Source organism: Saccostrea cucullata, unplaced genomic scaffold (assembly GCF_032062105.1).
Source record: "Saccostrea cucullata isolate Sc308-1 unplaced genomic scaffold, CSIRO_AGI_Scuc_v1 ctg337, whole genome shotgun sequence".
Taxonomy (NCBI): domain Eukaryota; kingdom Metazoa; phylum Mollusca; class Bivalvia; order Ostreida; family Ostreidae; genus Saccostrea; species Saccostrea cuccullata.
In genome coordinates this window covers 380,423-405,249 of record NW_026932716.1, presented here as the reverse complement: position 1 = coordinate 405,249, position 24,827 = coordinate 380,423, and the positions used below count along the sequence as shown (strand labels likewise).

General features: G+C 32.7%; 2 protein-coding genes across 2 annotated transcripts; one reads left to right on the top strand and one right to left on the bottom strand.

Moving 5' to 3' along the window:
- Window positions 1–1,318: 1,318 nt before the first annotated feature.
- LOC134235874 (C-type mannose receptor 2-like) lies at window positions 1,319–24,694 on the bottom strand. The gene is made up of 6 exons (XM_062718035.1): window positions 24,563–24,694; window positions 24,123–24,407; window positions 18,721–18,897; window positions 9,984–10,259; window positions 8,154–8,333; window positions 1,319–1,483 (listed from the first exon to the last, which is right to left on the bottom strand). Exons 1-6 carry the CDS (start codon window positions 24,612–24,614, stop codon window positions 1,422–1,424), a joined length of 1,032 nt encoding a protein of 343 aa, XP_062574019.1. The 5' UTR covers window positions 24,615–24,694; the 3' UTR covers window positions 1,319–1,421.
- On the top strand, window positions 1,908–7,096 carry LOC134235887 (uncharacterized). Its single transcript, XM_062718061.1, has 10 exons — window positions 1,908–2,479; window positions 3,016–3,187; window positions 3,279–3,358; window positions 3,493–3,701; window positions 3,919–4,117; window positions 4,343–4,565; window positions 4,670–4,754; window positions 5,367–5,545; window positions 5,723–5,769; window positions 5,901–7,096. Exons 1-10 carry the CDS (start codon window positions 1,987–1,989, stop codon window positions 6,671–6,673), a joined length of 2,460 nt encoding a protein of 819 aa, XP_062574045.1. The 5' UTR covers window positions 1,908–1,986; the 3' UTR covers window positions 6,674–7,096.
- Window positions 24,695–24,827: the final 133 nt, after the last annotated feature.

Sequence of the window (24,827 nt, the reverse complement as noted above, 5' to 3'; positions counted from 1 at the left end):
TCTTGAAGTCAAATGTTATTTTTTTAAATATTTATTGGTTGGTCATAATCTACATGCTGAATTTTTTAAACGATTATCTTGTTTTCTCGGTCATGAAAAGCACATGGTGCGTGTGACCCGTTGGCATTTGATCCCATATGTGAAATTTTTAGAGGTCTATGTTTCCTCTGCTCTTAATTGTATCGTTTAAATGATTTTTGATCTTGAATACTGATCTTTTTCTCCAAATATTTAGTTTCTTTTCTATCCTTGAGTCTTCTCAATCATTACGAGAGCCATGCTCGAAAAGCAATCAAACTCAAGACCATTGAAACAATGCATTGTTTCAATGGTCTTGAGTTTGATTTCTTCTCGTTATCTTCTCTCATTTAATAGTTTCCAAATATTTCCTGTATAAATATACAAGGCGAGCAAGACAAAAGTAATGAACTTTGAATCATTTTCAATTCAATTTGGTGTTTTCATTAGATTGGGCAGTAAAATGCCCAGTAAAATGTAACATATATTTCAGTCGAAATAGGCTTTTTTTTATATTACTAGTACATTGTACTTCATCACTTACATAAGGGTTTAAATCTCCCGGTAAGTTAGACAAGCAGATTTTCGTTTGCTACGTAACTAGGAACAATTTCTAAAACAAAATAATTTATTGAGAAAGACGCTGATGGAATAAGAATATCAACACTCTCATTTAAAGTCATCAATTTGTAAGTACATGTACTATCGTCGATACAGTGACCATATCCGTAAATACTATTTATCATTAAGCCAAATGCTGACTAACGGTTTTCATACTAATCGTTAGCCCATTATTCAGACACTAAGTCATCAACGGATTTTCCCTTTATTTTCCGATCCGAACAACGAGCACACGGCTGTTGTAACCGATCAGCAGGATAAGCTCTCTCCTCCACGGCACATGATCCCACCTCTGTTGTTTTAGAGGTTCTTGATTGTCCTCCTCCAAATTTGTATTCTTTATGGACTTTGTATTGTTTAACTTTTGAGCTTGAATATCGTTCGTTATTTCCATATACTTCACACAAATATTCTTTGACGCTACTGAGTGCTGTATAGCATTCGTCAGTTTACATCGGTGACGTTTGATTACACTGAACAGTGGCTATATATATTAGCGAGCAGTTCAGACTTGGGACCCCTGATATAGCGAGAGACCATTCGAATATTCCAAGCATATTGCATTTACTCATATTTGTATTGCAAACTCAGGCGTTCAATAAACGCCAACTTTTTGCGTTCTAAACTTCGCTAAACTTTTTATAGTTTTTATTTTTAAATTAAGGACTATTTATTAGGTACAAAATGATATGTTTAATTTGATTAAAAAAATAAAAACTATGGAGTTTACGTTTCGTAGATCATGTAACATTGCAGTAAATTGCACTGTTCAGTCACATAATTCAGCCGATAATGTCTCCAACCGTTTCATAGGTTGTTGAAGTTGTTGTTTTGTGAACAATACCTTAAAAGCATAAGTAAAAGAATTACTTTTAGTAATCACCATGGTAGTAAATATTTGTGTCTGTTAAAAGTTGCTGAACTATATTATAACATTCCTCTTTTTAATCTATTTTCAATATTTAAGAAATTACTAAGTAAAGCATAAAAGGGCATAAACGACACACAAGTACTCTGAAGATGACTTCAAAAGATGTTTGAGCTCTAATTGACAATATCTTTTTGGTTTTTCGGAGACAAAGTCTTCCAACAATCTATTGAAAATCAAAAGGGTACCAATTGCGCCCCATTGCGTTAGCAGCCCTATTTTTCGGTTCATATGCAGACAATTTTGTCCAAATTTTTTATGAAATAAGAAAAGACTTGCTGTGACCTTCAACCAAACATGTAAATATATCGACGATGTATTGTCAATTAAAGTAGGGGTCTAGTCGTGTGACGTCATAACCGGATCGGACTCCCGGATAGGTTTTTAACACTATTATTTATCGATAACATCCCGCAGTAATGGCGGCAAGAAATAAGAAGGGGAAATTCGTGAAATCCTCTCGTATAAAGCAAAATGAAGTCCTGAGGAGAGAGTGTGTAAAATATTGGGACCGCAGTGATGATAATACTTCCAAAGAAAATGTTGAAACACCAGTAATCACTCCAGTTACGAACGAAGACCATGTGTATCACTGTGTTGACCCTCTTGCTAGCGATGTCCGTGTTGCTAGAGAGGAAATTGTTGAGCCAACAGGTAAAAATGATTGGAGCGAAGGTAGACGTATAATCGAACTTGGTATCCTTGCAAATAATTTAAAGGAGTGCAAGAGATGTGGGCAACCTTTGCATTTATCCGATTGTGTTGGAGAGACTAGATTCGGACTCGCTCAAATTCTCCAAGTGCAGTGTAGATACCAGGAGTGTGGGCTACTTAATGATGTCCCAACAGGCAAAAAACATCTAACAGAAAAGGGAGGAAAAGCATGGGATATTAATACGAAAGTAGCAGTAGGTAAGTGTATAATAAGTATGAAATAAACTTGGATAAAATTGTGTACATTGGTGTTTTTAATCAGGGGTGTGCAATAGATATTACAAAAATAAATTACTAGCCCGTTGCGCTAGTGACTAGCCCATTAACTACCGAAAACAATACATGTATAAGTATAACATAAAGGTTAAAAAAAATATTGAAGTTGAAATAAAACAAATAATGGTTTGCACTTTGTAATTGTCAGGTACTTCCCCCTATTTATATCGACTATAATTGTCAGTGAGATGACTGGCGATAGGAACACACAATGCATATAGGTTAAAACGAATTCAAGATTTTGATTTTTCAGAAAAGTTAATTCGTACCTAAATTCAGTCGAGGTAAATATATGTTTACTTTCATTTTAGATTTACTAGCCCGACGGGCTAACGCAGTATAGATTTAGATAGCTGACCTCTTAAATTGGTAGCCCCGGGTGTCGGGCGATGGTGATTGCACACCCCTGTTTTAATCTTTGATTATTGTTTTAAATAATTGTGTTTGTAATATTTTAGGAATGATCAATGGTGGCTTTGGAGAGTCTCATTTAAATGCCTTCTTAGCAGTACTAAACATTCCAGGAATTTCAAAGGGAGGTCTAAAGGAAAGGGAAAGGGAAGTTGGCAGTACACTGAGTAAAATGGCAGAAGAAAGTTGTCGAACCAGTCTATTAGAGGAAGTTGAAAAGTACGTTTATTGGTATTTGTCAAAATAATTTGAATTATTGAAAAAAAAAAAAAAAAATTTCATGCATGATAATTATTGGATTTTTCTTCAGGAGTGATGGTAATCTCACTGTCAGCTTCGATGGTGCCTGGCAAAAACGGGGTACTGGGCGTGCCTACAATAGCCTTACAGGTATTTTTTGATGGTTTAAGAAAGTCATCAATTATCCTAATTAGTAATTTGAATTGGATGCTTTGACTTTTCACTGATTACTAAAATAATACAAAGTATTTACTGCTATTGAACAATTTTCTTTATGTTTGAAGGACATGCAAGTTTGATCGGAGAAAAAACCAAGAAATGTGTTGGTTATGCTGTAAAATCTAAAAAATGCAGAATATGTGACTTGGCAAAACGGAAGGATGTTCCTGTGAGGAAGCACAAATGCAGTCGAAACTGGTCAGGGTCAGCCAAATCTATGGAACCTGCTATGGCTTGCGAGATGGTGCAGAGCATAAAAGATCAAGGTGAAAAGGTATGAAATGTATAGATATGTTCAATTTTATATCAATATATCTGTGTACAATCAATATTCAAAATCCATGAAGAGCTAAGAGGTGAAAGCGCTATGAATTAAAATGCCACCTTCCATGAAATCTTTATTAAATATTTATATATATGTGAAGATTGTAAATGAAAGTGCTAATGCATTACTGTTTTTTATTTTGCTTATAATTATAAAATGTTGTTAGGTTACCACGTTAGTAATGGACAACGATTCTACAACAATAGCCAGATTGAGAGCAACTGTTGATCCAGATATAAAGAAAAAGGTGGACAGCAATCACATGAAAAAGGGGTTTACTGGAAGTCTTGTGGAAATCAGCAATACCCATAAAGTATTGAAAAATGTTAAAGTTAGAACACACATTGAGAGATGCTTTACATATTGTGTTCATCAGGCATCTGAAGATCCAGAAAAGTTAGCTAATGATCTGGGGAAAATTGTTCCTCATTTATATGGTAAGAATACTACTTGCAAAAAGAATGAACATATATTTAAGTTTGACACTGGCAAGAAAAATAATTTTGTTTTCTAATTATTTTTAGAAATTGGTCTGAGTTCATGATAATGTATGAATGCTGTATTTGTATTAGTGTATTTAATCTTAAAAGGGGACCATTCCATGTGTGGCACATGGTGCAGGAGTGAACAGACTGGTTACAAACCAAAAAACTTGCCATATGGGAAACCTCTTACAAGTGAGCCTCTGAGATCAGCTCTAGAAAAACTGTTTGAGAAGTATGCAGACCGGGCAACTGAGTTGGTGTCGATGGGATCCACTCAAGTGAATGAAAATTTTAACCACATGGTCTCTAGCAAAGCGCCTAAAAGAATGTAAGAATTTTTAATTTTCAAATTTATGAAATGATAAAAACCATGCACATAGATAAAACATGTACCTTTTATTAATTAGACTATGTCACCTAAACTGTTCATAGGTTTTATGGAGGTTCAGACAGTCTGCATAGTAGAGTATCTGCAACTGTCTGTCAGAAAAATGAGGGGTATAATTATATAACTGAGGTATACAAATGAAAAAAAATGTTCTTTGATGTTCTTTTGATGTTCACACATGGCAGTTTAGGCAATGTCTATAAAGTAAAGTATTTAAAAGGAAACATCAAAAATACCATTACATAGCCTAAACTTGTTTGTGTAGTTTTTGTTCTTGTCTTGTTTACATTTTTTTATTTACTTGACGCAGTTGAAATCATTTTTAATGCATGATTAATTTTTAAGGGTTTTGAAAGTTCTTCGAGAATTATATCTATAAAATGTGTGAATTTATTGTTACAGTAAAACTTGTTTAGTACGAACATGGATATTGCAAATTCACGGATATAGCGAAGTCATCTTGGATCCCCATCTATATAAATTTAATGAACTTCTTATATGGATATAAAGAATTGCGGATATAGTAAAGTAATTTTATAGGTCCCGGTGACTTCGTTATAACCGAGTTTTGCTGTAATACATTTTAATGCAGACACATTAGATTTTTTACTCCATAAAATATATAATCTCTTTACTTGAAAAAAAAATTACATGTTTTACATATTGATAAGGATCTGTTGATTCTTCTTTTTTTTCTTTTCCAGAAAAAGTTTTCAATTTCATATTTTCTATTTTTCTCAGGTGAATAAAAGACTGACAATGTCTCCTGGAAGATACACCCTCAAGCATTCCAGGATCCTACAAAGCAGACTGAAGCTGAAGCGATTACAACAAGCAAAGCGGAGCACAAAGCGGAGGCGCTTAGAGCTGAAGACAGAGCGGTCTGCAAAAGATGCATCACAATCTGTTCTTGAAGGTAAGTCAGATAAATACTATTTATCTGAAACTTAATTTATATGTGTGATGTTTGTTTGTTTTTACCTATCATTTTTTCCGAACATTTCTATTGCAGCGGATACATACAGCAGCAAAATTGGTTTGAGTGATGAAGTTGATTTGGAGGACATTTCTTTGAATAAATTAGATCAACTACCAAGTACCAACAAATCTTACATGGTATTTGACCTAGAGACTACTGGTTTAGGTTTGTGAACTTGTTTTTTTCTTTGTAGAAATAGCTAAGGAATATATTATATAAGGTTAAGAGAATTGTGTTGCACTTGACTTAGAAGTATACCCTATGGGAGTTTCAATATTTATTTTTATTTATTTCAGCCAGGACATCAGACATTGTTCAGATTGCAGCTGTATGTGGAGAGAGAGAGTTCAACATGTACTTGACACCGCAGTCCCCAATTAGTCTTGATGCATCTGCAGCAACTGGCCTTACTTTTGTTGGTGGTGTGCTGAAGCATAATGGCAAGAAAGTGGACCATAAAGAGCCATTTGAAGGACTTCAGCAGTTTGTTGAATTTTTGAAGACTGTTGATTGTAAACCTATTTTGGTTGGGCACAATATACAATGTTTTGACCTACCAGTGTTAATGAATCAGCTAGTCAAATGTAAATTACTTGACAGTTTTGCTAGCACTGTCACTGGATTTATAGATACCTTACAAGTGTCTAGGAAATCTTTCAGCAAAGATGATGTTAAAGATTTTAAACAAGTCACTCTTGTAAATACTTTCATTGGAAAAGATTATGAAGCTCATAATGCTATTGCTGATGTGAAGGCATTGAGGGAACTTTTTGAAATGAAGTTGTTGGCTCTGTGTTCAGCTAATGATGTGTTCACATTGAATTATTATACCATAAAGAAGTCTTTAGAGCCCCTTGTTAAGGCAAAGATTGTATCTTCCATGATTTTGAAGAAGTTGATTGCAAATTCTCTTAGTTTGTCTAAGTTGGTGCTAATCCACAAGAGGGATCCACATAATGGGTTACGAAATGTTTTTAGTGAACCATTATCAGGTTCAAAGCAGCCTAGAATATCCAAGTCATCTAATGTAATCAACAAATTGGTTGAATATTTGAATAGCTGTGAATGATTACTGTTTGTATGTATTTTAATTTAGACAAACAGTGTGTAAAATAAAGGTCTAAAAACTTGTATGGGAGATTTCAGTCAACACTCAACCTAACGTTAGACTGTATTTTTTTTATGCTGACTGTTAATATTCTGTTGTATACTAATTTTTTGTGTATACTGTTGAACACATAATTGGATGTATTTTGACTCAATGTAGTGGAAAGAGTAATGCTTCAAAATTGATGACTGATTAGACTGTGGATTTTCATTTCATTTACTTGAAAAACAGATACATGTACATGTATAATATGTGAAATATATCTGTAATTAATGGCACACAGAAAGTATTATAGGTTTTAAAATTATATTATATTCTAAAGAATGTTGTTATTCTTTTGCAGTTATGCATCTATGAAATGAAATAAAAGTCATCAATAGCTTTGTATTTTTTATCTTCCATCATTTGAAATTCCTTATCAAAAATCTCAATTTGGACAAAAAACGTATAAATAAATGGTGGTGCTGAGAAAAAATATATGCTGGCAATGTGCTGTTTTTTTAATTTAATTTTAACAAATAGTCATAGATGAACATAATTTGAGAATTTGACCGAAAAATCACAAGTCAATTTTTTTTTACAATAATTTTAATAGTGTTGTACTTCCAAGTTTTGGGGCTGGTCGAGGGTTGTATTTTGTTCAATTTAGTCCCCAAAAACCAAGGAAAATATAATAAGAATAAAATTTTACTGTAATTTGTTTAATTGGATATATTTCTTTGATTTAAATAGGAAAAATCATTCAATAGCATCAAAATTAGTGTTTTTATGTACAAATTATGTGAAACCTTTATTGGAATCTCATATCGTCAATTGAAAAATGGGGGTACCTATGTTTGAGAAACTCTCTCTCAATAATAATACTGACAACCCCTTCTTTTTTCCAATTCATCATACCTTAGTATGAACAATCTAAACATTTGAGAACAATTTTTTGAAAAATCACAAGTAGGTCCAGTACTAGGGACCTACCTTAACATTGAAAACTTCCATCTTATGTCGATACGATATATCCCGGTCAGCTAGAGATAAAGGAAAACATAGAGTCTGACACATCTGTTTCATATTTGGATATTTAACTTGAAAAAGACATTAATGGTAATTTAACAACCAAGCTCTATGATAAACATGCTGACTTTGATATTTCAATCGTCAACTTCCCTTTATCACCTGCATACAGAGTTTACATATCTCAGTTGATTCGATAAACGAGATAATGCTCTACGTATGAACAATTTTCTAAAACGAGGTAAATTATCTATCGATAGTCATGAAACAAGAATATCAGAAGTCTCGTTTAAGGTTATCCTTTTGTTAGTCCTATGATCGATACTATGAACTTGTTAGCGAATGCATTTCATCATTGAGTCAAATTGAAAGCAAATAAAAATAGAAATATTTATATTTATATTTAAAATATTACAGGAAATGCTTGTATTACCGTATTGACAGATGAATGAATACTGGTAGAAACTGTTGCTACAAGCATAATCAAACCATCGAAATCCATCGTATATTCTCATTAGAGCACAGTCTTCAAGGGTTCCACTGGCAAAGAGAAATCCACTTTGAGATGGTCCCTGTCCGGGCTCCCAATTACTGTAACTCATTCTAGGATCACCTGTCAGAATTTTAAAAATACCTGTATAAAAACGAAGTCTGGAACTTCAATGGTGATGGTAAAATAATATTTTTATTTGAAGTCTTTCGTGAAGTTAAAATTATTCTTAATGGATGTGGTATAAAAATACTTTATCAATATGAAAACAGCATACAGCACTGAATATTTTGATATTTCTTCATAATTTCCCAACCTTCTAAAAAGAAATGCATTTTAAATTGCTTTGTTATTATAAAACCATCTGTAAATCATTGCACAGATGAGTTAAACTGTAGTGAACTTTAAGTTTTCACTTTTAAATATTAGCTGATGGTCCATCGTTTGCCTATCACAGCATCGCCTTATATACCTACATACATCACAATAAATTATACCTACCAAATTTTTAGTTCCTTAGCGGTGAAACCGGAGGGGACTATAGGTTTCCACCTAGTCTTTCCGTCTGTCTGTCAGTCAGTCTGTCAGTCTGTCAAATGTTCCGGGTTATCTTAAGGTTCATTGATACTCTGATAAGAGAGATAACTCCACAGATAAGAAAGATAACTTTCTGCGGGCATTTTGTCATGAAATTCAGTGAATTTTCATGCCAGAGTTTACAAATCTCTATCATTAGGACCATTTTATAGATAACTCAAGCAAAACCTACCCCATGGTTCAGAGGTTGAAATCTAGTTCTATTGATAATATATTTATAAATTATTTTTAATAGTTTACCTAAAACATTTATACTCAGTTCCTTTAAACGGAGTAAATTAAAAAGAAATCTAGCTCTAAACGTGGAAGTCTTTTAATTGTACAGAAATTACAGCCGCAGAATTGTTTATAAACATTTAGATAATATTTTATTTCATTAAAAAGAATTTCAAGGGTGATAATGGAACGATAACTCTTGTTTATGGATGCTTCTTATTTTACATGCACAGAAAAAAATTTGATATTCTGATTTAAAAAGCATCGCTTTAGTATGTTTTCTAAAGGGAATTAGATAGGTATGAGAGTAAATATAATTTTTATATATACCTCATATTTCTAATTTAATTGTGAGATTAAAAATAATTGATCTTTCTAATGACCATATCAACTTTTCTTCACATCATGATTTGACATATTATTCATTTCTGAAAAATTAAGCAACGCTTCATACCTCAAACTATTTTCTATTTGAATTTAATGTTATAGTTGTTGCTGAAAATCAATGTTTGGAATTTAAAAAAAAAAGTCGTGAAATGTGGAGCAGAGGGTAATTGTCCCTTTAAAGCATAAATGTTAGAGAAAGCCATATAGATATAAAGAGAAAGCTGGCAGGCAGATGACAAACAAATTGTCAGTCCTTAGAAATGCTGTCTGGGAAAAATATTATTTGATTTTGACTCGTGGTACATCAGTTTGCCACCACCCTCCTAAGAAATAGTGTGATAGTGTAATAAGGTTAATTAAGGCAGATTTTACTTTTTTCCCTTTCTATTTCTCCTTGTATCATGTCATCTTGGATGTGAATATTTTTGCGAGACTATATCGCGAGATTTTTGGTAGTTGCCTATCCCGTTAGTATGTAGGTCCCTGATATATGTAATTGTAAATTCATGATTTTTTATTCATTGTTTACATTTAATCGTATATGCCTTACTACAACAAACACGTTAGGCTGACCTGAGGCCCATATCCAATTTGATTCTGACTCCCTGTCGCTGGCCCCAATCCAGAATCCGTCCTCCTCTGACCTTTGACCCGACAAAACCCTTTGGAGAAAATGCTGCATCCCAGAATCCCGGATCTGAACTAAGTCTCCGCCCTGTTGACGACACTTGTGTCTTGCTTCATCCCAGTTGTAGTTCCCATAATGCACCTTCAGACAAAAACCCCCGTATGTATACAAGTCGCTTTTACTCAGGTTTGGCGGGCAGTTGTCAGCGGGCAAACTTTGAACTTCAAAAAGATGCATCAACCTTTAGCGTTAAATAGTGATGCTCTGACAAAAAGCGACATAGCTCCCCTTGATTTCCACTTATATATATATAGGAAAAAATCTTTACATTTGTATTGATGCATGTTGTTAATTTTATGGATCTTCCAAAAGGCTAACCATGATTAATAATTAAGGTAGAAGTATGCTTACCAAAACAATTGAGAAAAATAAAGAAGCTTGAATAGAATATATCCATATCTTAACAAAACCCACGACTGACAATAAGAGATATACCTAATACACTCTTTCATTTTTCGTCAGCTGGAGCTATTCACAGAGAAAGAACTTAAAAGCGCCTCAAATCATATCTGTACACAGAACCATGACCATGCATGGAATTAGGTAAGTATACAACACAATACCAGGCTAGTACATGTTTGAATTTTATTCAAAAAGCATTTATATTGCAGTTAGAGATGAACTGTTTTTTTAAGTACTTAAATCAAAGTTGGTATTCGAATTATGCATTTTTGATCCTTTTAAGATATCAAAGAAGGTGCATTATAATGTAGGATTTGTACAGTCAGCATATCTATTTCATACCTATGCAAAGATTATTGTGGCATATTTCTGCCCCCTACATGCAAAATTATTTAACATTTTGTGCTTGAATACTGTTTGTTATCTCCATACATTTCATAAATATGTGGACATATGTCACTTATTTATGGCAACATGGATCCGGACCTCAAACATCAGAAGTAGGATCGGGTGCCATCAAGTTGTTTGTTTAAAGCCTACCTTGCCTTTGAAAGTGTTAATTCGTAGAGCATGCTCTTGAGTATCGAATCAACTGAGAGATGTAAACTCCGTATGCAGGTGTTAAAGGTATACTGCAGCATAAGTAAAGGAAGTGGACAATCAAACGTTGAAGTAATCATAATTATTATAGATCTTGGTTGATGGAATACCAATATAATTTTTACTAGTAAAATACTCATATATGAAACATATGCGTCAGACTCTTTTGCATCTTTTATTCCAAACTCACTGGAATTTGTCGACATAGGAATCGGAATAACTATTGTACATCGCCATTCAGTAATATTGACGAGGTGTTATCAATTAGATAACACCTCGTCGACATATCTGAATGTCGAGTAGAAGATAACCAGTCTTTTTCTCTTCTCATGTATAAGATCTTGAATAAATTGAGACTACTTGATTTGAATACAGATTTTGATCTGCTTATAGAAAGAGTTTATTATTACCTAAGGCATTCTAGCAGATAGTAGGAAAACCTGGTCTTCTAAAACAACGTAGATACTGTCAGTCAGGAACTCAAGCATCTTTTATTTTATTTTTTTTTAATTTATAAGAAAAAACATAACATCATATACATGTTACACACAATGCATTGATTTGTTAAGTTGAACAATATAATTCCTTTCTATTTGTCATGTATAAACCATATGGAATTATTTATCATAAAATATCAAAATGAAGAAAAGTCATTTAAAAAATCCAGCTGAATATCGTACGTATAATTGTAAAGGTACCCTTATAATTCTAGGAGACCTCACCTCCAGCTCAAATTACAGTCTAAATATTGTCTTCCAGATAAGATTTGTAGAAAAACAAGCTCATTCTACAATGGGTTTTTGAATTCTAATTTGTCTTTAATACATTTTATAACATTACAATATTTCAAATGGTGAATTTTCTAACATACTTCCGAAAAATATTCAATATACTCTTCATATAATAACATATTTCTTGAGGTTTTTCTTCTTTGTTTTCTAGTCTACAGTGCATTTTGTATTTGTAAATTTTAAATGCAATCAGGGATATTATGCTATTCAAAAATAATATCTTTTCATTATAAAATTCAATAACAATAATTTTCCATGATGTATCAAATTTCAAGTCGCGCTGAACAACATCCCATATGTGAGAAACATTTTGACATTTTACAAAAAACATACATTTCATTTTCAACAATTTTCCATTTCGTCAACATTTCTCTTTTACACAATAAGTTATTCAATAATCTATAATTAAAGTCTGATATTCCTCTATATGCAATTGCTGATATTTTTTTTATCATATATAGATTTCCAAGCTGTTTTTGGAATTTCAACCAATTTTTCATAATAATATTGATGTCATGGAGCTTTAAATTTATCATGACAAAGAATGTTATAAATCAAGTTTGAAGTAATAGCAAACACAGTTACTTGAAGTGATACTGGCAGGCGTGTCGCCCAGTATAAAAAGGCGTCACTCTTTTGCGTCTATAAGGGACACAGACTCATGGAGTTCATTTGGTGTCCCTCGGATTATCCTCAGGGATAATAAACATATGTCATATGTACAGTCTTCAGATTCCCAGTTTTGGTATAAAACCAAAACATCATATACCAAATTGAAAGAGTGTAAAAATTCTATTACAGATATATTGGGTGATTCATTTTCCGATCCAATGTCTTCGATTTCAAAATGTTCTGTGCAAAACTGTAAAACCTGTGACATTTTGATAACTGACACTTCTTTCACCAGTAATCTTACTGGACAGAGCTTCTATACCAAAACTTGGGAAAATCTGAACTGCAAATCTTCTAATGTTGTCTTTGGAAAAAATGTAATCTTGGTGGACTTATTTACGCCGGTGAAACTAAGGGATTGCTTAACAAAAGAATATCAGGACATCGATTTCAAATAAATCATGGTGGTCAGAAGCTTTTATATAAGCATTTTGATTCACCTGATCATTCTATTTTATCAATGAAAGTTAGAATTTTGGAAAAGATTGATCACCACACAAATAGTCCGTCGTTGAGTACACCTTTCCGTAGACAACGTAAAGAAGTTTCGATTAGAAAACTAGGGACAGCCTTTCCCTATGGATGTAATGACAATGTCGATAGTGTTGGAAATCTTTCAAGTCCGCAGTGTAAATATAATATAAATGTGATGGGACTTTTTATCAATACTCAGAGACGTAAGTGTAGTCATGGACATCGTTCGTACAATAAACCTGCAATACCCGACGTCTCTTTTGATTCATTACTACCTTATGTAAATCAACAGTTAGGTCTACATCATATTCGAACAAAACTTTACTCTGTCCCTTTGAAACTTTTAAGTAGTCTTCTTGAAAAGACCAAGGAACATCCAATTTTAGATTCCTTTTTACCTGAATATAGGCTCGATTCTGTGATTATGGATATTGCATATCATAGGCTTTTTAAATTTTAAACCCGCACGTTTCACGGAAGAAAATGCAGCTAAAACAATCCGTCTTTTCCTTAAACTTCAATATGCCAATAAAGGAATTGACGCGGTTAATATAAGTAATATTCTTAATCACAAAAGGGTCCAGTCTTGTATTCCACCATATTTCAAGTTAAAGACTACACCTTGTATTTCCTACAAATACACATCGACCATTGCTTCCAAACTTTTCAATTACAAAAACACTTTACATGGCCTGGATATCGACTATCTGAAAAATAATCCCCCCCTTCGTGTGCATGTTCTTCTTCGCCCTATAACTATAGTCCTGCTGGACACGTTATTACAGGTGACGTAAAAATAGTTCGTAATGAGGACCTTAGATCACTTATTTTAAAAGGTCCTAAATATAGGGAACCCCGATCCTTCAACTAGCGTCGGAATTTCATAAATATTATGGATTCTGTTGAAAATTACGCCAGACGATGGGCCAGATATGAAAAAGAAGACATTGACACCTTGTCAGAATGGATTAAATGTATCAGATGCACGTCAACGTCACTTATTAAAAGATTGACGGGCAAAATGAAAACCATCTATCATTCTGTGTTCATTAAACCAGAAGTGAAAAAAAGAATTAGATAGATTACATGATCAGTACGTACTGGTTCCTGCCGACAAAGTTAGTAACAACATTGTTTTCGTTTGTAAGGCTCATTATATAAATTGCATTCTAGAAAACCTTGGATTTAATTCTACAAGTGGTAATCCTACCTTTACTCATACTTCTCTTTCTAAGGAAGAAATTCTTCAAAATCACCTGTCAGTTTTGAATACTTAATATTCCACAGAGCAAAAATGAATTTGAACTACCTTATATATATTGGTGGTGTGAATCAGATGTGGATACTTAAAAATTCTAAAGAACTTTTAGACAATTTGAAATCACAAGACTTTACAAAAATCAACAGCTTAAAAACTTACGACTTTTCAACTTTATACACAACAATTCCCCACGACAAATTAAAATTCAGGCTTTTTGATATCATTGGCAGCTGCTTCTTCAACAGAAATGGAGCTCGTAAATTTACTTACCTTGTCATTGGTCATTTGAAAAATTATTTTATTAAAACAGATTCTGATTGCACACATAAGTACTCTGAAGTTGAGATCAAGAAGATGCTTGAGTTTCTGATTGACAATATCTATGTGGTTTTTGGAGACCAGGTATTCCAACATTCTATTGGAATTCCCATGGGAACAAATTGCGCTCCGTTATTAGCAGACTTATTTTTATATTCATATGAAGCAGAATTTATGCAAAATCTTATGCGTGAAAAGACGAAAACGCTTGCTGTGGCCTTCAACTCGACATTTAGATATATCGACGACGTATTGTCAATTAATGATGATAATTTCCATTCCTACGTCGACACGATATAACCTGGTGAGCTTGAGATAAAAGATACCACAGAGTCCGACACTTCTGCTTCATTCTTGGATATTTTACTTGAAAAAAGACACTAATTGAAATCTAACAACCAAACTATATGATAAACGTGTTGACTTTAACTTTTCTATCGTCAACTTCCCTTACTTATGCAGCAGTATACCTTCATCACCTGCATACGGAGTATATATATCTCAGTTGATTCGATACGCAAGAGCATGCTCTACGTATGAACAATTTCTTAAACGAGGTAAATTATTGACAAGCAAGTTGATGAAACAAGAATATCAACAGTCTCGTTTAAAGTCATCATTTCGTAAATTCTATGGTCGATACAATGACCTTGTCAGCAAATACAATTTATCATTGAATGAAATGCTGACTGACGTTTTTCATACCAATGTTAGTCCATTATTTATACACTGAATTGACGATGGATTTTTTCCGTTATTTCCTGATTATGACAACGAGCACACGGCGGGTGTGACCGGTCGGCAGGGGATGCTCACTCCTCCATGGCACCTGATCCTACCTCTAATGTTTCGGAGGTCTGTGTTTGCTCTGCTCTTATTTTGTATATTGTTTAATGGACGTTGAGATTAAATACTGCTCGTTATTTCCATATCTTTCTTGAAGATAGTGAAGTAAATCATATGAATTATTTTCATATACACTCTTTGATATTTTTATACTTTTTATTTCTAAATTCATAATCTACAAAATCTTATTATCATATATTTATAAATCCAATTTTTCTCACAGACAAGGTTATCATAAAACCATTCTATAGGTTGCATGTCATTTTTGTATACAATATCATCAATATATTTAAATCCACCTTTCAGCCAATTAACAAAATACATTGGCTTGTTGTTATATTTTATTTTATTTTTATTTTTTATTATACTTTATTTTATTTTTACACCACATTGATTTCTTTAATTAAGCATTCAAATTTAGTTTCCTTTTGTTTATCTTTTAAAATATCAGTTAGAAAGTACTTGTGTGTATGAACAGAATTTTTAGCAAAATAAATTTAAAATTATCTTTGGAAAGGTTAGGTAATATACGAATTCCCCTTTTTTTTGAAATAGCTTGAAATAGTCTGAACTTAAATTTATTGCGCTGAATTGAAGAATAAAGTGTTGAAAAGCCGTACGTTTTGATGTTATTGTTATTTGGAATTTGGTTATTTCAAATTTTCTAAGGTTACTTGTAGCTTTTAAGTATTCACATCTGATTTACACCACTTCTCAAATATATCCTGAATTTTTCTTCCAGCGCTGTTAATATTTTAGTAATCAATAAAGAAAGAAGCTTAAAAGAACATTTACGGGAATCTATGACAAATTTATGGTGTACATTAAAGAATATAAACTTTAGAGAAGAATAAATACGGATTTCTAAAACACAAGAGGTGCGTACAGGTGACATAGAGGAGTGAGCATTCCTTGCCGACCTGTAATTTTATCCATACTATGTGATATTATAATAAAATGTATTTTATTTTCAAGAAGAATGCATTGTTTGGTCTTAATTTCGCCCTAAAATGGAATGTGCTTTAAAAGTTATGAAATTTTACTTTAAGGGATCTGAGTAGATGACTTTGATAAATCATAAATATAGCATAAAGGAGCACAATTCTGGAAATATATGGTCAATAATTTGGCGCATTTATGAGTTTTATGCAAAAAAAAAACAACAAATAATTATTTATTGCTTTGCTTATTTTAACTTTAAAAATAGTGTCTGCTGTCTGCTCGGTTTAGTGGGATCAAAACCCGCTCCCCTGGAATTAGCTTTATCAACAGTGTATATACTATACCAATAAAAATGACCTTAGACTCCTACTTACGAAATATGGTCCTCTCCTAGAAAACACAAATCTATGTGAAATTGGTATGAAAAGGTATACTACAGTGCATATCTGTATTTTTGTCATACACGGAAACAGGCGAATAATTAGCTCAATACACGAGTCGTACATTTGAAAACTTTATTTACAACTACTTGCTGAAAACATTTTGCATCTTACAAATAAAGATGTCTTGTATAAGAATAGAATGGTTTTCTTTCTATTTTAACATTTTCACACCCTTTAACAAAATTAAAATTCATTCATGTTAGATATGGATTGTTTGTGTGCAATTTCTATATATTCACTTTTTTTAACGGAATTAAGTTGAAAAATAATTGCCTTTACACATATATGCTTTATTCAAAGTTAAGTCTGGAGTTTACGTATTTTAGGGGGGGGGGGGGTAAACTAATATTGTTTAAAGCAATATACGAGCTGCAACCTTGTAAGAGCTGTACGACTTTTCTATTGCAAAATTGTAATCAACTACAATTTTACAACTGTATTTCCAGAACAGAGAAAAAAAAACATTTATAATCTTGTGTTGTCCATATTTACGATGGATGAACTTTTTATTAGCTACGATTGAAGCAATGTTACATTATTGTCATCCTGTAGCATATTGATATATTTAGTTGTACAGAGGTCTGAAACAATTACCTTATTTTAAATTTCATACAAATTATCCATAATAGCACATTTTAACGGCGTAATAAAATTCTCAAAAATCACTAAATTCAGCTTTTAATACTGATAAATTTTTTAGTAGCCTGGATATACTTTCAAATACTCCTTTCAGGAGTCTAATTATAAAGTACTTCACGTGAAAAAAAGAAAACACTTGGTGTGGCCTTCAACTCGTCATCTAGATTTAATGATGACGTATGTATTGTCAATTTCAAACATTGTTTATTTAAATTTGATGATGACATGATATATCCTTGTTAGCTTTAAGTAAAAGATACCACTGAGATACTAAAGACACTATTTAAAAAATTTCTGTTTCATGTTTGGATATTTAACTAGGAAAAATTCTTTAATTGTAACATACCAACCACGCTGAATGATAAATATGATGACTCTTCAATCTTCAACTTCCCTTATGCAGCAATATACTCTTATCACCTGCACACGCGGGCTTAAATCTTACAGTTGCTTCGATGCAAAATTATGCTCTATGCACGAACAGTTTCTAAAACGGACGTGAATTATTGACACACAAGAATATCAACAATTAAGTACACCATTATTGTTTCTTAAGTTCTATATGTTCGATGCAATGACAATGAAAGCAAATACAAACTATCATTATATCAACTGCTGAATGACATTTCATACAAATCGTTAGACCATTATTTAAACACTGAATTTTCTATGGATCTTTCCGATACTCTCCGATGGAGAGATGAGGCAAATGTGACCAGTCAACAGACTGCCTACTCCTTCATGGCACCTGATCCCTCCTCAATATTCTAATGGACGTAAAAATAATACAATCTGAATAAATATTTTCTTAAACCAAGGTGGTCTAAGAATCATTATATCGTCGTTTAAAAGCAAATTATATATATTTGTGTTGAGAATTAATTTCCTATAGAGTTCATCTAAGTAATATAGATAATGTTTTATTTCTTTGTCTTGATTAAAGAATTTCATTAAGTTATAGATGAAAATATATAAATTATGTGTAAAAAGTCACACTGCAATAAGCACTAATTCAGAAAATTTTCAGTGTTAATAAAGTTATTACTGCAAGTGACATTAAAACATTGGACTTGTTGAATATTCTTTCTCCGGAATTTCCCATCTCTAAAAAGCAACAAAAATAAAGCTTTTTAATTACCTCTAGTTTAAGAATAATGTATGAATTTAGAAATTTTGAACAATCAAAAAATATTTTGCTGAAAACAATTATAAATCTCCTCAGTCTCTAACTCACCATACTGACAAATGTAGGAGTATTTGAGGAATTTGTTCCTGCACGGTACGTCGTACCATTTGAACCCGTAGTCGACACGCATCAGTGCGCAGTCGTCCAGGTCAGAGTCCGGGATGTGTGGCCCTGCCCTGGTCCCCTGTCCGTCCTGCCAGTTGGAATACCTCATTGTTTTATCACCTTGTCAATACATTGTATACAGAAGTGTTTGTTAAATTTTAACTTTTTAAAATGGGAAAAAATAAACGTCTGTATGTACTTAAAAAGTCATTGAGCATTGCGTAAAGCTACTTTTCAATAGCCTAAGGAAAATTTGGGATGGTTTTCGGTATTTTGGTCAGCAAGTTACTGACAGAACATATAGATATATTTATTTGTTTTTAATTTTTTATTTGATGGGGACATCTTTATTATCTGATTTTATGTCAAGCCATTCCTGGCAGGCATGCAACGTTGTTCTCAACGTTGAAAGGAGGTGGAATATAGGTTGCGACGTTGATCAACTATATTTCAACGTTGTTTCAACGTTGAGGTTTCAACGTTGAATCCTCAACCTTTTTTCAACGTTGAAACAACGTTGAAGCTGCAACATATTTTCAACGTTGAATGTTCGTCGATATTTCAACGTTGAAACAACGTTGAGGAGGCAACATATTTTCAGCGTTGAATCCTCAACCTTTTTTCAACGTTGAAACAACGTTGAATCTGCAACATATTTTCAACGTTGAATGTTCGTCGATATTTCAACGTTGAAACAACGTTGAAGCTGCAACATATTTTCAACGTTGAATGCTCGTCGATATTCAACGTTGAAACAACGTTGAATATTCAACATGTTTTCAACGTTAAGTATTTTCTGATATTGTAGAGTTAAAACAAGGTTTAAAAATGCAAAGTTGACAATCTCTTGATTTCAACGTTGAACAACGTGGTAGATGCAACATATTTTCAACTTTAGGAAATAAAAGTTAGGAAAAGTTAACGTTGAAACAACGGGTAACGAGTATTGAGCACTTTTGTGTTTAATTTCAAAATATAAAGGTGTCTTTAACTTCTAATCCATGCGATTTTTAGCAATATACACACAGCTGTATGCATTGTTAGAAAATATTATATATATAATAATTATACTTAATAAATGAAACTCATGCATTATAAATTGATTTACTCACCAAGAGTTGTACCAATAGCTAGTACCATTATAAAATATTAAATATGAATTTATATGATTTTGAAGATGGTATCTACATTTAACACTTCATTATAATTACAGTGTGTATGTTTCAAAAATGTTGTTTTTTTATGAATTGTGAATATTTTTTTTTACATATTTATAAAATATGCTTCATATAAGCTTTTTAATATACAATAACGTCATCTTTATCCAACATCTCGCTGTAATTCCATGTAACTATAGAATTAATAAAAATAATTATTCCGAATTAACAGGATTAATGTTCTTAAAATTAGACTCATATGGATTCAATCCGTATATTCTTGCGCAGATTATACGGATACAGAGCGAATCTAAGAAGTCTTATTTGATTAGATTGTGCTTTTGCTGTGTGTATTAATTTAACAAATCTTTCACAAAATATAAAAAAAAATCAAATAAACACATACAAATTTTCACACTGACAATTAACCGGTCAAGGTGCATTACTTAAGATCCACTCCCCAAAAACCTTCGAGATATCAGATAAGGAGTGTCTCTCGCTTAGTTGGTCAGTTTCAGTGTCGGGATAACCTAGTTATGCAATATTCTTGCTGGGCAGAGTATAGCAGCTTATCTAGGTCAAAATTTGAATTCAACTGATGGACAAGTTTGGCTTTCCAGAAAGCCTGAAATGTCATCTCTTTGGTATCAATAATTTCAATGAAATAAAACAGAAAGGGAAATATTTTAATGCAATGAATATATGGATTATTATACCTGAATTCCCAAATGACTTATTCAGCAAACAGAAAACTAAGCTGACAGGTATTTCAACATAAGCAAGAGCAATCCAAAGATTATTTCTACCCAAGCAGTTTTCCCTTCGCGTCAACAAATCTATATATAGAAATCACGTCATTGTCAATTCTCCTTGTGTGGCTTACCAATTCAATAAGATTAATTATATACGACACACCAAAATATAGGTATTTATAAGCATCGTACTTCTTTTCTAAATTTTCCTTGCCTTTCAAATAGGCCTAAACCGAAAGTAGATCACACACTTCTAAGCTAGTTCTTCTAAAATAAAACCAGTTTACAGGCTACTTGGAACTCCTTGTGTAGATTCTCACTTTAGATATTGTAAAACATCGAGGATTCCCGAAAGATTAATGGAGGCTTACACTAGGACTTCACTTCCGGCATACAATCTTAATGTGTCATCTCCCGAGGGAGATATTGCTGTTCATATTTAATGTGTTTCCAAGCTATATACACAAGGATTAAGGATGGAATATCAACTTCTGCTCAGTAAGTATTATTTCCTTGTCATGAATTTAAGAAATTAATTTTTTTAGTATCTGTTCATCATTTTATTCTTGTTTTATAACATGTACAAAAGTATATTTGAAATCTGCGTGAAATGCACATCCTTGGTTCTTGTATTATGTGTTTTGTTGATATTTATTTGGTTATGAAATATACGCTAGTATTCAATATATTATACAATTTAACTAATTGTAGTTCGTCGTAAGGTTCAATCAACCAGTGGTGTAGGGAATTGATTGTATAGTCAGCCATGATTGCATCAGATTCTTCGCCCGTGAAAATTATACAAAGGAATGCTACATTTTGTAAGTACACTACATGTATGTATATGTATGTGAAGGATATGAAAATAACGAACAGTATTCAATCTCAACGTCCATTAAACAAATATACAAAATAAGAGCAGAGCAAACACGGACCTCCGATATGATCAGGTGCCATGGAGGAGTGAGCATCCCCTGCCGACCGGTCACACCCGCCGTGTGCTCGTTGTCATAATCAGGAAATAACGGAAAAAATCCGTGGTCAATTCAGTGTATAAATAATGGACTAACAATTGGTATGAAAAACGTCAGTCAGCATTTCATTCAATGATAAATTGTATTTGCTGACAAGGTCATTGTATCGACCATAGAATTTACGAAATGATGACTTTAAACGAGACTGTTGATATTCTTGTTTCATCAACTTGCTTGTCAATAATTTACCTCGTTTAAGAAATTGTTCATACGTAGAGCATGCTCTTGCGTATGGAATCAACTGAGATATAAATACTCCGTATGCAGGTGATGAAGGTATATTGCTGCATAAGTAAGGGAAGTTGACGATAGAAAAGTTAAAGTCATCACGTTTATCATATAGCTTGGTTGTTAGATTACCATTAGTGTCTTTTTCAAGTAAAATATCCAAGTATGAAGCAGAAGTGTCGGACTCTGTGGTATCTTTTATCTCAAGCTCACCAGGATATATCGTGTCGACGTAGGAATGGAAATTATCATTATTAATTGACAATACGTCGTCGATATATCTAAATGTCGAGTTGAAGGCAACAGCAAGTGTTTTCTTCTTATCACGTAAAAGATTTTGCATAAATTCTGCTTCATATGAATATAAAAATAAGTCTGCTAATAACGGAGCGCAATTTGTACCCATGGGAATTCCAATAGATTGTTGGAATACCTGGTCTCCAAAAACCACATAGATATTGTCAATCAGAAACTCAAGCATCTTCTTGATCTCAACTTCAGAGTACTTATGTGTGCAATCAGAATCTGTTTTAACAAAACAATTTTTCAAATGACCAATGACGAGGTAAGTAAACTTACGAGTTTCATTTTTGTTGAAGAAGCAGCTGTCAATGATATCAAAAAGCCTGGATTTTAATTTGTCGTGGGGAATTGTTGTGTATAAAGTTGAAAAGTCGAAAGTTTTTATGCTGTTGATTTTTGTAAAGTCTTGTGATTTCAAATTGTCCAAAAGTTCTTTAGAATTTTTAAGTATCCACATCTGATTTACACCACTTCTTGAATATATAGTTGTACAGTACTCTTGAAGTTTTTCCTTCACTACTGTCAATATTTTAGTGAGAAGTAACGAAAGAGGCTTGGTTGAACATTTACTGGAACCTGCAATGTATCTTTGTTTGTAAGGATTCTTATGAAGTTTCGGAATCCAATATATATAAGGTAGTTCAAATTCATTTTGGCTCTGTGGAATATTAAAAGTATTCAAAACTGACAGGTGATTTTGAAGAATTTCTTCCTTAGAAAGAGAAGTATATGTATAAGTAGGATTACCACTTGTAGAATTAAATCCAAGTTCTTCTAGAATGCAATTTATATAATGAGCCTTAACATGAGTCTATAACATTTTCCTTTAGTAATAATTACTTATACTCATACGGAGTTTAACATGAAGTCAACTAAAATTCTTTTAATCGTGTTAATTAAATCCAAGTACCGGAACATATTCCTTTGTCTGATTATTTAAATCATTCATCTATATTTATTTTTATTGTTTGAAATAACGTGTTACGTTCATTTTTATCGAACAAATGGCTTTAACATCTTTATTTTTTTTTTATCAATAGGCTTTTGCTTTAGAGGGTAGTGTGGATTCTCTTGTTCATTTCTTTCATTCCTGGGACTCCACGATATGCGTGATTAAAATTAATTGATCCGCCACTTTGTGGAACTTAGTAGTGTAATGCAGACGCGTACTTTGAAGGACTTGGATGTGATTACCGTGATCAACTTTTCACTAGAAATATGAATTTTGTCGAGCAGTGATTTTTGATATTCAGTGATTAAATTTGAATTTGTGTTTGTCTTAAAAATACATGTAAAATAAATTCTCTCACAATCATAATACTGGATTACAACTTATATAAATATTACGCAACTTGAATATTTTTTTTTATAAGAATTTGAAATGAATTTGTTTATAAAGCAAAATGTGATTCGAATTCAACGTGATTTCACCCAAGTATCAACGTTTGTACAACCGAAAAATTTCAACCAAATCTCAACCTAATTTCAACCAATGTTCACTTTTGTTCAATGTTGATATTTGACTTTGAAACAACGTTGAAGCTTCAACGTTGCCTCAACTTTCATTTGCAACCAAAAATCGACCATAAATCAACCAACAATTAAACCCATTTTAAACGTTTATTCAACGTTGAGACATGACGTTGAAACAACGTCATGTCTCAACGTTGCCGCAACTTTCATATGCAACCAAAATTGAACGTTGATTCAACGTTGAAGTGCAACGTTGATTCAACGTTGAATCAACGCTGAAATGCCTGCTGGGAATTACCGATAGGGATCCACCATCTTAAGTATAAAAAAATTAAATTCACTTTGATAATTCTATAAATCAAATTTTCGTTAAATTTTTTTCAAGGTAAAGTCTTTACCAGAGATCCATTCCCACTGGGACTCATTGTCCTTGTCAGAAGCACCAAACCAGAATCCAGTTTTCTCCCCTGTGTGTGACACCAGGTAGCGCTCTAGAAACTGTTGTAGACCCCTCGTCCTGATCTGGAGAAGATCGCCGCCATCACTGAGACAGGAATTCCTGGCTTCCTCCCAGAACGTGTGGTTATAATTAAACTGGAGACAGGAGCTACCGTAGGTAGTCAGGTTAATCGGGGGCAGAGAAGCAGGACAGCCCGTTGGAGTTCCCATAGAACCGAGCGAACCTGAAGGTAATATTATCATCTGGTAAATAAATTTAAATTTCTTTTAAAAATAAATCTTTTTGGAGAGAAAAATATATTTTCTTTGTTTGTAATTTTTTATTTTACATTTTTCATTAAACCAGAAAGATAGTGTTTATGAAACTTCGAATATTTACCTGGTTCAACATAATAAAATAGACAGAACAGCGTGAAGTAAATAGAACTCATAGTGTCCAAATCCAAAATACAAAACACAGGTCAGTTATTACCAGGTGGATTCATTAAAATAACATATGTTTATTGAAGATTGAGTTTATATGCATTTTACAATCCATGATAATAATTCAAATGGGAAACTTCCGTGTTCATACAATAGAAAGGTTATTTACTAATAAATTTCTGATATGATTAGATATATACATTATCAGTTTGTTGGATGTC